The following is a 13829-nucleotide window of genomic DNA, read 5'->3' as shown; positions in this document are numbered from 1 at the left end:
GAAGTGGTAGGAGACACCATATCACCCATAGACTTACTACCTGGTGACAGCTGCCAGGCCGTGTGGGAGCAAATCTTCCACAAGGACCTGGAGAAGGAGCGCGGAGACCTGAACTGGCAGGCTGCCTACAGAGCACTCCCTGTGCGGGCATGGATAAGCAGTGCAGGACAGAGAGGTCTATGGAACTGCCCAGGCCTGTGGCTGGCAAGCAGAAACAATCAACTCCCTCTTCTGGGACTGCCCATATACCAGAGAAATGTGGAAGAAAGTCCATGTGCTCCTCCTGGTGGTGACAAGTTTAAAAAACCTGAGCAGGGAAGCGGTTCTTTACAGTACCTGACCAGACAGCAAAGACAACTCACTTTAACCAGGTACACCCTGTGGAAAGCCAGGAACCTGCTTATAAACAGACACCCAGACCCCACAGTTAAGGACTGTATTAAAATGGAACTAAGTGAAATGTATTGGTAGTGTAAGAAGACAGAAGAGGATGATGGGAAAGAAATAGCAGACCTCATCTGGTGGAGAGGGGTCTGGCATAGACTTTTTCAGGAGTAGACCCACTGAGGAGGGCAGTGGATGTGGGTACAGGTATGGAGATGGGTGCATGCGTGTGCAGTTACATGGTGTGGACTATGTAACAGGTTTTTAGTGTGCTTTGAGCTGCCAAGTGAACCACAGGGGCCACTTGGCAGAATGCTGGAGGTGGAGTTATATATATATTTATTTATATATATAGAAATAAATATTTTGGGGGGGGAAGAAAGGATTCCTCAGGGTAACTTTCTGTAAGGGGAAAGTGAGCAGCTGCTCCATAGGCTTAACCTTTAAGCTCCCAGAGCCCCTGCCTGGGATGGCTGGAGAGCGCATGCAGATCAGGCTGCCCATACTCTGCTGCCTCAGAGCTAATAGATACTCACAGTAATAGTGGCAGTCTTACTGCCTTTTGTTGCACCACTAATTTTCCTGTGATGTAGTATGCCAAAAGGTGGCAACATCTATTTGCTCACAATTTGTTTAACAGTTAGGGGACCAGGTTTTGGGTAATCTAGGACAGGTTCTTGATCCCTGTCTTGACTTAGCCTGATTTTAAGAATCAGCAGCCCATACTCAATTGTGGGCAGGGTGCAACATCCCTAAAATGACCAATCACAACACATCCCATTGATAACTTGGGGACCTTTACGGATACACAGCAGCAGCATATGACAAATCAGCAAGCAAGCAACAGCTCTCTTTATACACAGTGCCCCAGGGATGCACACAGGAAGACACACATCTGGCCAGCACACGATTATCTTCCGCGGGTCTTCAGTTTATGGTGGTCTCTCCTGAAGGAAGTTGCTGAGTAATGAACATACCTTCTCTTTGTTTCTCTCAAGTGTTACACCTTTAGTCCCTTCATTGTGCATCTAGCTGGTACTCATTCATTGGTGGTCCAGTCTGACCTACCTTGTCCAGACAACGAGGGTACTGTCCACATGCATTTCACACACAAGGTGTCTGCTAAGCTGTGATCATATAGTTAACTGGGACTTTTAGTAAACAGGACAGGTTAATTCCTGCAGCTGCACTCTTATTTTTTTTAATGTATGGGCTGCTTCTCTTCTCGAAGTTCATTAGACACGCTCTACTCCAAAAAAAAAAAAAATCTCTCTCTGGAATGTGTAAGAACTGCCTTATTACAAAACTGCTTTCCTGCTAGGCTGGGAGAGTCATATTTTGCTTTCTAGCACACTAGTCAGCTACACTTATTTTGAATAGCTTGAATGATAAGCAATAAGCACTAAATAACCACTAAAAATCTGGAATTTTAGCCATCAGACTTAATGCTCAGATTTTGCCCTGTCAGGGTCAAGAACCAGAAACCCAATCTGCAGGGGAAATCCAAAGCCAGAGTCCAGGGGAAAGTGAAGGCCGGGCTTAGGAATCAGGAAAAACAGAGAGAACAGGAATCAAGTGTCCTGCCACAGCAAACTAGGTCAAAACTGTTGTCTGGCCTGGAAACCTATGGCCCCAGCTGGGACTAATCAGTATGCTCCCTGTTCCTAAACTGGGGAAGAGTTTGGTAGCTGGTGACTAACTGTAGGAGTGGCTGCTTAGGTATTTGACATAGGCTGGCTGGCCTGCTCAGGGTCCCTGACAGCAGTCAGAAGCAGGAGGGAGTTGCAAAGGTGAGGCGAAGAGGTAAGTTACTACTGTGACACTTCTCTGGGTTATTCATTGTGGCAGATGATAGAGTCTGCAGGAGGCTGAAGTAGTGGCACAACCACGGTAAAGGTGGATAAGAGGGCTTGGTCTTCCCAAGTAGGGGCGCTGCCAGCAGCTGAAGCAAGTCCTATCCTCTGACCCCAACCATTTGTTTCTGTATGTTGAGGGTAGAGGGCAGTGGAGACCAGCTATTGGCATGCTATGAAGAAGCAGGGAACAGTGGGAGGAAGGCAGTTACAGCTCTTCTCCCACCTGCCCCAGGGTTTGGAGCTGTGTGGGGTGGGAGGAACTAAGGGGAAGAGGCCATAAGGGGTTGGGTGGGGGGCGGGTCACAAGCACCCAAGGGCAGTGTTGACGTGTAAGGGGTGCACGTGCACCCCCTAAGACCCAGTGTGTATCCCCTGATTGCCAGTGTTTCCTGCTTAGGTGGGGCAGGTGGGAGCACTGGTGCCCCCCCTCCTCCCCTGAGAGTGCCGGCTGGGGAATGGGGGCACCAGGAGAAGCACCGCTGGCACTTCCGGGCACACTCCTGGCCCTTCTGGATAGTCATGATCCACCACGGGGGGACCCCCCCAGTCACTGGCTGACTGCTGGGGGGGGGGCAAGTGCCCCCTTGACTCAGGAGGCACCAGTTGCCCATACCCAAGGTCTTTCAGGGGAAAGGTTTGGAGTGAGGAGGGGCCATGGCATTATGGGAGTGGGGAGGTGCAAGGGGCAGATAAGGTTTGGAGGTTGATGGGATCTGTGGGGATGAAATGGGATGTGAGAGGGTTTGGGAGCAAGAGGGATTGTGGGTGAGGAGCAACCATGGGCTGCAAGAGACCCACAGTCCCTCAGTGAGGGATTCAGTGAGTTCTGAATGTTCAGAGGAGCAGGGGAGAGCTCGGTGAGGTGTAAGGGGTGAGTGGGGCTGGGGTGTGATGGGCCTGAGTCTGTGCAGGGTGCAATGGATTCATGGGACAGTGAAGGGACAGGAAGGTGGTGAGGCCCAGCAGTTTGGGGCACAATGGACAGGGCTAAGCATGAGGCTATGTGCGATAATGAGGAACAGAGTAGAGCCAGGAGGCATATGAGGTGGCAGGGGCAATGCATGAAGGGCAGCAAGCGGGGCACTTTGGAGTTATGGTGGAGTGTCTGGGTGACTAATGTTGGAGCAATTCCATTCGTGCTGGAGGGTTACAGCTGTACCCGCTAGCACAGGGGTGGGCAAAATGCGGCCTGGGGGCTGGATGTGGCCTGCCAGGCCATTCAATCTGGCCCACGGGGCCCCTAAAAAATTTAGAAACTTAATATTTATTTGCCCTGGGCTGCCTGTCGTGCAGCCTTCAATGGCTTGCCAAAATTAAGTTAGCAGCCCTCTGCCCAAAATAATTGCCCACCCCTCCTCTAGCACTAGGTTCCTGTCCCAGACTGGAGCTGGTGGCCAACCCCTCACAGACACAGTTATATTGGTTTTGGCTTGGATCATAAACTGAATTCTATAATTCTAGGCCCCAGTTTATTAGAAAAGTTTCTTGTTTTTGTTGTTGTTTTTTTAATTAGAGAAAAGAATACATTGTGTTATGGGATGACACACGATACCGCCAGCACCTCCCTTTTCAAAATCCAAGATCTGCCCATGGCTCTGGCACGTACCATCTCCTGCACAGGACTGAATAAAAAAACTGAATAAAGGACAATCAGTAAACAAAAATGCAGACATACGTGTTTATTCAGTAAATTATAATGCATACTTACAAAACTTGAGCAGTTAGCAACTGGCTTTTCTCTGCACCCCAACAGCTTGTAACCTGTATTTTTTCCTTTCCATTATGACTGTGAAGGTTTGCTATTTCACTGAAAGCATATCATGAATTGTACTTGTTACAACCTTGCAAAGCAGAAAGAAAATGGAAATGCCAAAATCTTTTACAAGCTGCATTAGTATCTTCTAGGGAGGTTCCTTGGTCTATAGCGCTTGAGGTCTCCTCCGTTTCTGCCCCATCTATTCGCCTCCTGATCAGCACGTCTGTCAGCTTTATCTCTGCCCCGCATAAGATTGTAAAAATCCCTGGCATCACTGAAAAAAGAAATAAAGGTTCTTTTGCACAAATAACAATAACTAAATAATTTCCTTTTCATGTCTTCACCTGTACAATCCTTACATGTTTATAATCCCATAACACAATGCATGCTTTTCTCTAATTAAAAAAAACAACAACAAAAACAAGAAACTTTTCTAATAAACTGGGGCCTAGAATTATAGAATTCACTCGGGAGCCAGGAGGCACTCGGGAGCCAGGAGCAGCAGGGAGAGGAGGGATCCAGGCACACGTGTGTCCTGCATGCACGTGTGCCCCCTTACCAGACCCAGAGCAGAGGCGAATGCAGCAGCAGCAGGGGCAGCAGCCGCTAAAACCCCTAAGGTAAGTGGGGCAGAGGGACCGATGCAGCTGAGCCAGATCCGGAGGGGAAGCCCCCCGGATCCCTCTTAACTGAGCCAGTAGGGAGCCACGCTCCCGAGTCTCATGAACAGAGCACGCAAACAGGCGCCTTCTGTAAGAGAGCGCTGGCGTTTGTGTCGGCGTTCGTGCTGGCAGGCAAGCAGGAACGGCCAGGAGGGAGACTCCTGCTAGTGCGGGGCGAAGGCGCCGCACTCAGCCAGAAACAGGCAGCAACTCCTACGATGGTGTCCACAAAGAGTGCTGCCAGGGCCCCTGCCCGGGGGGCGCAGCCTTCCCAGGGCTTGTCTGAGGCCTCCACCCAGACAGAGCCCACGGGGGGGCTGGCGTCCCCCCACCCCCTGGCCTGCGGGAGCTGCCCAGCAAGGCCGGGACTGGAGACCCCCCACACCTGTCCTGCAGGCGCCCCCCTTAGGGCCCTGGAGGCGCAAGTGAGGGAGCTCCAGGAGGAGGTTAGCAGGCTGAGGTGAATCAGGGAGCCAGAGGAGGAAATTGACAGCTATTTTCTTTCCCTGCAGGGTTACACACCCAAGGAAGAAGCACCTCAGGAAGTGCCCTCCACTGCAGAGTGGCAGACCATCACCTCCAGAACCAGGGCTGCTCATAACACGGCAGTACCAGCTGGAGAACAGGTACAAGGCCTTGGCAAGTCTGGGGGAGAAGGAAGGAGAGGAGGAAGCCGGGGACAAGGTAACTCCACGCTCTCCGTGTCCCAAACAGGCCGAAGGAGATAAGTAGGCCAGGACGAAAAAGCGTTGAGTGATTGTCATAGGCAACTCCATCCTGAGGGGTACAGAGGGCCCCATCTGTCGCCAGGACCCCTTGACACATGAGGTCTACTGCCTACCTGGAGCAAAGATTCAGGACGTGAAGGGGATGATCCAAGCCATGATCCAGCCAACCGATTCCTACCCCATGGTCCTAATCCATGTGGGTACTAATGATGTGGCCAGGAGAAGCCCTGATCGCCTGATGGCGGACTACCATGCTCTGGGGGTCGTGCTGAAGGAGATAGGAGCACAGGTGTTTTTCTCCTCTATCCTACCAGTGAGTGGACGTGGAAAACAGCACGCAACGTGCATCGTGGAGACCAACTGGCAGCTTTGGGAATGGTGTCTCGAGGCAAGCTTTGGCTTCCTCAACTATGACCAGCACATCACAACAAGAGACCTGCTCGGATGGTATGGGCTCCACCTTTCCCCTAAAGGTAAGCGTGTTTTCTTCTAGGTTGGCAGATCTCTTCCAGCAGGCTTTAAACTAGGCTCACTGGGGGAAGGGGAAGACGAGGGTGGAGGAAACATCGGACTGCCAGACCAAGAAACACCCACAAGTACAGCCCAGCCTAGACCGACGAGCAGAATATATACACAGAGAAAGCAACAGGGGCCAGGGTAATGCTGAAAGTAGGGGGCCAGTGCACACATCCACAAGAGGCCTCAAATGCCTCTACACAAATGCTCATAGTATGGGAAACAAGCAGGAGGAACTTACCCTCCTGCTAGCTGACACCAACCTGGACATAGTGGGGCTCACTGAAATGTGGTGGGACTCAATGCATGATTGGGCGGTGAATGTCAAGGGCTATAGGTTGTACAGAAGGGACAGGATAGGAAGGAAAGGTAGGTGGCACTCTATATTAAGGAGGAATATACATCCTCGTCAATTAACAAAGAATCAGAGGAGGGGCAATCTGAAGTGCTTTGGGTTAGAATACAAGCAGTCAAGGGGAAAGAGACTTAATGGTGGGGGTCTACTACAGACCTCCCAACCAAGGGGAAGAGCTCGACCAGGAATTCTTAAGTCGGCTCACGGAGGTAGTTAGGTCAAAGGATGTGGTAGTCATGGGTGACCTGAACTTTCCGGACATCTGCTGGGAAGAGCAGTCAGCCAGGTCTGACCACTCGTGTAGTTTCCTAGCCAGAATGCAGGGCCTCCGTCTAACCCAGGAGGTGCACAGCCCCACCAGAGGAAATGCCTTGTTGGACCTGGTGCTGGCCACGGGAGATGACCTGGTGAGGGGGCTGCAGGTGCTCAACCACCTGGGTGACAGCGATCATCACCTGCTGGAATTCATCATTCAGCGCAGGGTGGCAAAGGCATACAGCAAGGCAGCAGCCCTAGATTTTAGGAGGGCAAACTTCAACAAGCTAAGGAGGATAGTTGGGGTAGCGCTGAGGTCCCAGAGGGGAGGGGAGCCAGGTGTCCAAGGTGAGTGGTCACTCCTTAAGGAGACGATCCTCCAAGCCCAAAGGGAGGTAATCCCAACGAGGATCAAAGGGAGCAGGAGGGCACACAAACCTCCATGGCTCACCAAAAGCACCTGGGAATGTCTTCTTGCTAAAAGGGAGGCATACACCCAATGGAAAGAAGGGGTCATCACCAGGGATGACTATACTGCAGTTGCTCGGGGATGCAGGGGGGCAGTCAGGAAGGCCAACCGTACCTTGTCATGCATCCACAGATACATCTCAAGCAGGTCCAAGGAGGTGATCCTCCCCCTCTATGCGGCACTGGTCAGGCCGCAGCTGGAGTATTGCGTCCAGTTCTGGGTGCCGCACTTCAAGAGGGATGTGGACAGCATAGAGAGGGTCCAGAGGAGGGCCACTCGCATGATCAGGGGACAGCAGGGCAGACCCTATGAGCAGAGGCTATGGGACCTGAACCTGTTCAGCCTCCACAGGAGAAGGCTGAGGGAGGATCTAGTGGCCTGTTACAAACTAGTCAGAGGGGACCAGCAGGCACTAGCATTGCCAGGAGTGACCAGGAATAATGGTCACAAGCTGGCAGAGGGTAGATTTAGGCTAGATATCAGGAAGCGCTGTCAGGGCGGCAAGGATCTGGAACCAGCTTCCAAGAGAAGTGGTGCTGGCTTCTACCCTGGGGGTCTTCAAGAGGAGGCTGGATGTACACCTTGCTGGGGTCGTTTGACCCCAGTACTCTTTCCTGCCATGGCAGGGGGTCGGACTAAATGATCTACTCTAGTCCCTTCCGACCCTAGAAACTATGAAACTATAGGATACTTTGATATCACGCCTGTATCACACAAATCTAGGCTTGTTAGAACTATCTCAGAGCTGGCATGGAATGTAAATGCCATTGCTGCCCTTGCCTCTACTATGCTCTGTTCACTGCTCTGAAGATTGTGAAGTACTGGGATAAAAACATCAACTTCTTTCAACAGTGTAGTGTGAGCTGATTGGAGCAAGTATCAGCTACGTTGTGTCAACTCATGAAACATGTGAATAAGGGCTCCTAAATTCAAGAATGGGCTCCATCTTCACATACCCAACTCAAATAGTAGTTAAAAATATCCACTCTTTAAACAGGGGAGTAACCATTCATGAATCAAGAAGTAGTTCACCCTGTTGGATTACACAGCTGTCTCCCACCTCAATCCAGAACCCCAGGGACATCAGGTACCTTATAACTCTTGCTGCCCAAGCGCCACCAGGTCCTCTCCGTGCAGCGTCACGATTTCCCCGTGCATGGAAATATTTATCTGAATTTTTCCAGTTGGCCTCACGCATGTCTTTGTATGCTCTGGCCATATCCGTAGCACCTGGGTAGGGAAGAAAGAATTATGGAAACTGTAAACACAAGGGTGGGAGTTATTTTACCCCTCTCCAGTGGCCTTCAATCATCATTCTACCCTTCCTCTGTAGCTTCTAAGTTGAGGCTCCCTTCCCAAGCCTCCTTTCAGAAGCAGATGAATTTTATAGCTGTTTTACCTCTTTTTCTAACTACCATCCATCAAGTGAAATCTTGAGGAGGAGATGAAAGGAGACTCCTTGACAAAGGGGAACCCTCCATAAACCAAGCAGATGACGATAGTTATTGTCATTGTGGTTGCTGTTGTTGTTGTTATTCATCAGGTCTGTTGTGACTGAGCTTGGGAGCCCAGTTCATGGACCAGGACCTTATTGTACCACATACTATTCTTGAATCATTCTGGAAAGACTGATTAATAATAATAATAACAATAATGATAAAATAAAGACTTTAAAGAGATGAGTTTACATTATTCTCATTTTATACTAGCAAAATTTAGCCAAAAAGAGGTGAAATGATTTTCAAAAAATCACATGGCAAATTGGGGGAGGAAATCCTGATTTATTAACACGCTATGTTCTGCTCCTTTCCAAAAACCTCTCTTCTGAAGACACTCTTCTTGAAGAATGTTTATTTGGAAAATAACTTACCTCCATACGTATCCTTTAAAAATTTCCCAGCCCTCTCAGCCCAGTTGTCGCTGGTGACACATAAGACCAGGGATAACAAGAAGATGGAGGTGAAGAACTTCATGGCGCACTACTTTACCTATAAGAGAATAGTGAGTGGAAAAGTATGATTATCGACAATCTGGCAAGTTTTTGAAGACTCCAGGCATCATATTTATTCTACTTCTAACTGTGGAGCAGGTGCATGGATCAGCAGGGTCACACACAGTTCTGAAGACTTTGCAAAGTGATGATTTGTTGTTCAAAAATGAAACACCCTTTCTGATAAAACCAGTTATCTTCAGAGCATCCTGCTGGGGAATGGGATGCATGGAAAAGTTGTGTTATCTTTTGCTTAGTAGCTTTTGCGCTAGAAAAAACAAAGTCTGAGTTTATGTACCTTACTGAAAAAGGTAAAACAATGTTATTTAAATCTTAAAATCAGATTTAAAATCTTAAAACTTACCACTGCAGCCTGTCAAAGTTTCTGAGAAATGGATTCTCTCTCAGATACACTCAGACAGGGGTAGATTGTATTTATAAGAGTCCAGAAACCAATAGGAAATGTTTCCTCTGGGTGGAAAATTTCACTTACCAAATTCCATTTCCCCTACTCATAACAGAAAATCATTGCCTAAAAGGTAAAGTGTTTTGTTCTCACTGTCAGTATATGCAAATCAAGCTTTGTGCTGGTTATTTCCCAATTTTATTTTGAAGCTGAGGCAATAGTGTTAATGTTCTAGGATCTTAACTGTATTATTTTTGATAACTTTGTCAGAATAACATGATGTACAAACCCTTATGAAACCAACAAAGGAGGAAGTGTTGGCTGAATTTTCCTATTTAACCTCAGCTAGAAGGCAACTCTTTCCTATGAACAGGCTAGTTCTTATATGGTCACATGGCATATAAAGACTGGTGCTGAACCCACAGCTTTGGGCTGCAAGCAGATGTTACATTTGCAGCAGCATGGACTCCCTTGATGCAAAAAGCGGTTCGTTTCTTTGGAGGCTTGCAAAGAATCTCAGACACACACTTATTAGCAGCACAAAAGGTGTATTTGCAAATAGGGTCAGAGCAGAGTCAAAGACTCAGATTACTCCGAACCCCTGAGGAATTTTTCAGCCAGTATTTATCCTTTCCCTCCTGGGCACGTGTGCAGAAACAGGAACTCTTACAGCTCATTTCCGTTTCATACAAACTTGTGTGTGGTTACATTACTACATCCATCGCATGTACATTATAATTAACTACTTAAGTATGCAGGGCGGAGAAGTAAATATGCATCAGCTAATTGCGCATGCTCAGAAAGTTCTTTAGGTCACCAAGAGTTTAAATCCCCCCCCTTTCAAGGACACAGTCAGTTGAATTCCAGCTTCTGTAATCTGCATGAGAAAAGCTAGGGGGAGGCTGGGGGAGTGTGTGATTTAGTATAAGAAGAACTGTGGCAAGGCTGGCCAAGAAAAAAAGTCCTTGGCAGTGTTTTTTTTCTTGTCAGGTACGAGATGCAAACTGTGCATTTCTAACAACACTCCATTTCTAATAATATTATAACAATACTCCATTTCTAACACCCTGGTAGCTACAAAATTCAAGGGAAGAGATGTGCATATACAAAAACGTTTAAAAGCAAAAATGTCAGAAGTGCTACACAAATGTTCTTGGGTGAACCAGGAATTTCTTTGTAGAGCTACACTGTGTGGCATGTCATGTACCGTGTTCTTCATCTCTCTGTGTAGCACCCTTGTCCTGAGCACCCTTGTCCAGGCTGGGCTGTCAGTGAATACAGGACTGCAGCCAGGTTCGTTGGTGGCAAGCAGAGATGAATCCCCACTGGGACCAGAGCTTGCAGTTCTGCTCACAACAGGAAGTCCCAGTCTTGCACTCACTGACCACCACATTGGGGGCTTGTAGCTCTGCTCCCTGCACCCCATGTAATCAGAGCTAAGAAGGCAACTGACCACTCCTCCAAGCCCTTCAGAACTGTACAATGAAATCCCTGACTTCCTTGGAGTCAGAAGAAGACTCCTATTGCCATCAGTGGAGACAGAATGCTATACATAAACCTTTGGGTAATGATATAGATACTATTATTTTAAGTTTAAAAATCCTACTTCTTGTTTTACATTGCAAAACAAAAACCCTCTAGACTACCACCATCTGGTTTATCCACAAGCTTCATGATGCAGAGTCTGCAGAAAAGGAAAGTTGTCCTGAAACAGTGAATTTTCAAAATTAGGAAATCCACCATACAGAGAAAAAACCTAGTTCTAACTGCTGGATTTTCCAGTTACAAGGCTGGCCCTTCAACTCTGCCCAAGTCTGCAGGGAAATAAATGTGGTATTCTTGTCACCCCCCTTGCCCTGCTCCCTGCAGGTGGTGACAATGTGGGGGCATTGAGGCCACCAGAACTGGCCTTGTTCCCTCCCCCTTGCTCCTTGGAGGGTGGCAGCGCAGGGGGAGAGCGGGGTCAGGATGCCATGGGAGGGACAAGGCCACCGGCACTGGCCTTGGCCCACCCCTCCCCCCTTCTGTGGTCCCTACCTGCAGGTCCACTGTGGACCGATGTGGTGGAGGTCGGGGTGGAGCAGGCACACCATGGCAGCAGAGGGTGAAGAGTGGACCTGGGCCAATGTGGTGGTGGCAGTGGCAGTGGGGGGAGGGGAAGAGTGGGCCCAGGCCCACAGGGCTGGGGGGAGGAGGAGCAAGCCCGGGGTGGGGAAAGCCGGCCCGCCACAGCAGTGGGGGGGAGCAGCACAGTTGGCCTTGCCCCACCCCCCGCCCTGCTCCCAGTAGGCAGTGGCAATGAAGCGGACAGAGCAGAGTACAAGGCCAGAACTGCTGGCCTCATCCCCCACCCCCTGCTCCCTAGATGCAGCAGCAGCACAGGGTGCTTGGTGGCAGTGCTCCGTTCATGCCCCGCCGGTCATTCATGGGTCAAGGAGGCAGGCAGATGGGGGGGAAGTGGGCCCAGCCCTGAAACAGCAACAGGCGGGGGTGGGGCACACCGGGCTCAGCCTGGCTCGACAATGGCAGTGGGGAGGGGGATGCACCAGGCCCAGCCTGGCCCAGCCCCAAAACAGCAGCAGAAGGGCTCTGGGCCCAGTCCCGTAATAGCAGTAGGGAGGGTGCGGGGGGCAGGCGCAGCCTCGTGGCAGAAGGGAGAAAAGGGGGAGTGGGCCTGGCCCTGAAAGTAAGGGGGGAAGGGAGGGCCAGATGCAGGCCTCTGTCCCCTCCTCCCCCACAACGTCATTCTTGACGGGCAATTGGATAGTAGAATCATAAAGAAGTAGGGCTGGTAGGGACCTCTAGAGGCCATCCTGTCCCATCACCTGCCTGGATAGGATTATCCCTATTGAAACCATCCTATACTAATCTGTAATTTAACTCTTTGTAAAACTACCATCAACCCTGACACAACACAAGACATAACACCCTAACCTGCCACAGGTAAAGCAGGAGGATTGTGGCAGGCAACTTCCTGCTTCTATAAAATGTTCTTAATATATGTTTGAGCTATCCCAGGAAGACGGTCATGCCCCAGCTACAGAGAAAGGCAACCCCTCTCCTCCGCAGTCCATACTAATCTGACCATGGGGTAAAATTCCTTCCTGACCCCAAATATGGTGATCAGTCTGACCCTGAGCAGAGGGGCAACACCCTCTAGCCAGGAACCTCTGGCTTTAAGTCCCAGCAGGAACACTGGCACACCCCAGTCAAAATCCCCAGCATCAGCTGCAGCTAATACCTAATGCCTCTCAAGCAGGCTCAAAAACACCCAGACACATCTAGTAAAAAGAAGAAGAGGGGAGCAACCAACAAAGCTCAGAAGCATGGGGAATACCCCATGTTTGCAAACCCATATCTTTGCCGGGGCTAAAGAACAAAGAAAAATATAACCTAACAAGGAGCTAGGTTACTTTTAATTTACTGTATTTATTCACATACCATGTGTACCTTTTCTCCAAGAATTAGCCCTCCAAAAGCAGGCTATGTGTCTTAAACAGGAAAGTTAATTTCTCTGTCCAGAACAAAAGCATGTAGACACTAGGGCTGTGCGAAACAGCACCATTTTGTTTCCATTTCCATTTTGCCATTTTGAAGGGACAGAGTTTCATTTTGTCATTTTATTTAATTTCAAAGCACTGTTCCATTTCATTTCCTCTTCCAAACTGGTTTGCTGTTTTGACAGGTTTCAACATTTCGCCCATGGCTATAATGGGAATTCATGAAAATGCCTAAAACTGTCATGTGTTGCCTGATTCAGGTGAAAATTGCCAGGATGGTAGCCCCTTCTGAGGTCATGAAGCCTGCCAAGTTTCAAGGACAGAGGTGCAAAGATTTTTGGGAAACTGCACCTCAAACAGTTGAAAGGAAAACTCCTTTCACTTGCCGGCAGCTGAGGCCTCCTGTCATCCTGCATGCAGATCCAGGAGCCTGTACCCCAGGAGGGCTGCAGGGCTGTGCCAGACTCCTCTAGGGAGTGTGGGACCCTAGATATGCACATGGAGGCTGCTGCTGCCAGCTGGGACCAGCTCTGGGCAAGACTGGTGCTGCTGCTGCTGGCCCCACCCGGCAGCATGCTGTCATCCTGCGCACAGATCTGGGGGCCTGTGCCCCCTGGGAGGGCTGTGGGGCTGTGCCAGACTCCTCCAAGAGGATGACAGCAGGCTGTACATATCCACATGCCTGCGGTGGCCTAGCCCAGAAGCCAGGGGGTGCTTGAGCATGCTTCGCTACTCAACTGGAGCAGACAGTTTAAGCCAAAGTTAGCCTGCCCACCCTGTGAGCAGGGAAGAGTTGCTGGGAAGGTGTCAAGCAACCTAGGGTGCTGGGGGACTGTGAGTTAACTTGACTCTGGAGGGGATCTGGGACAGAAGTTCAATAAACTGATTTAATCTAAATCAGTTCAGTCTGATACTACATCCTTGAAGGTTTATCTTAAAGCAGTTTTGGCCA

At 49.5% G+C, this 13829-nt stretch overlaps 1 protein-coding gene across 1 annotated transcript; it reads right to left on the bottom strand.

Annotated features, from left to right (window-relative positions):
• Positions 1 to 3990: 3990 nt before the first annotated feature.
• LOC109321361 (serum amyloid A-5 protein-like) lies at positions 3991 to 9439 on the bottom strand. The gene is made up of 4 exons (XM_019551978.1): positions 9336 to 9439; positions 8852 to 8969; positions 8073 to 8211; positions 3991 to 4270 (listed from the first exon to the last, which is right to left on the bottom strand). The coding sequence occupies exons 2-4, from the start codon at positions 8952 to 8954 to the stop codon at positions 4132 to 4134; spliced, it is 381 nt and encodes a 126-aa protein (XP_019407523.1). The 5' UTR covers positions 8955 to 8969; positions 9336 to 9439; the 3' UTR covers positions 3991 to 4131.
• Between the last annotated feature and the right edge of the window lie 4390 nt (positions 9440 to 13829).

The sequence above is a fragment of the Crocodylus porosus genome, unplaced genomic scaffold (genome assembly GCF_001723895.1).
Source record: "Crocodylus porosus isolate Cpor-Errol unplaced genomic scaffold, CroPor_comp1, whole genome shotgun sequence".
Lineage (NCBI taxonomy): Eukaryota > Metazoa > Chordata > Crocodylia > Crocodylidae > Crocodylus > Crocodylus porosus.
Note: the sequence above shows the minus strand (reverse complement) of the source record. Positions and strands in the feature narration are given on the sequence as shown.

Coding starts and splice junctions, on each gene's coding strand:
- LOC109321361 (XM_019551978.1), bottom strand. CDS start 8,954: ATGAAGTTCTTCACCTCCATCTTCTTGTTATCCCTGGTCTTATGTGTC. Junction 8,212..8,851: donor TTTAAAGGATACGTATGGAG/GTAAGTTATTTT, acceptor TTCCCTACCCAG/GTGCTACGGATATGGCCAGA. Junction 4,271..8,072: donor TGGGCAGCAAGAGTTATAAG/GTACCTGATGTC, acceptor TTCTTTTTTCAG/TGATGCCAGGGATTTTTACA.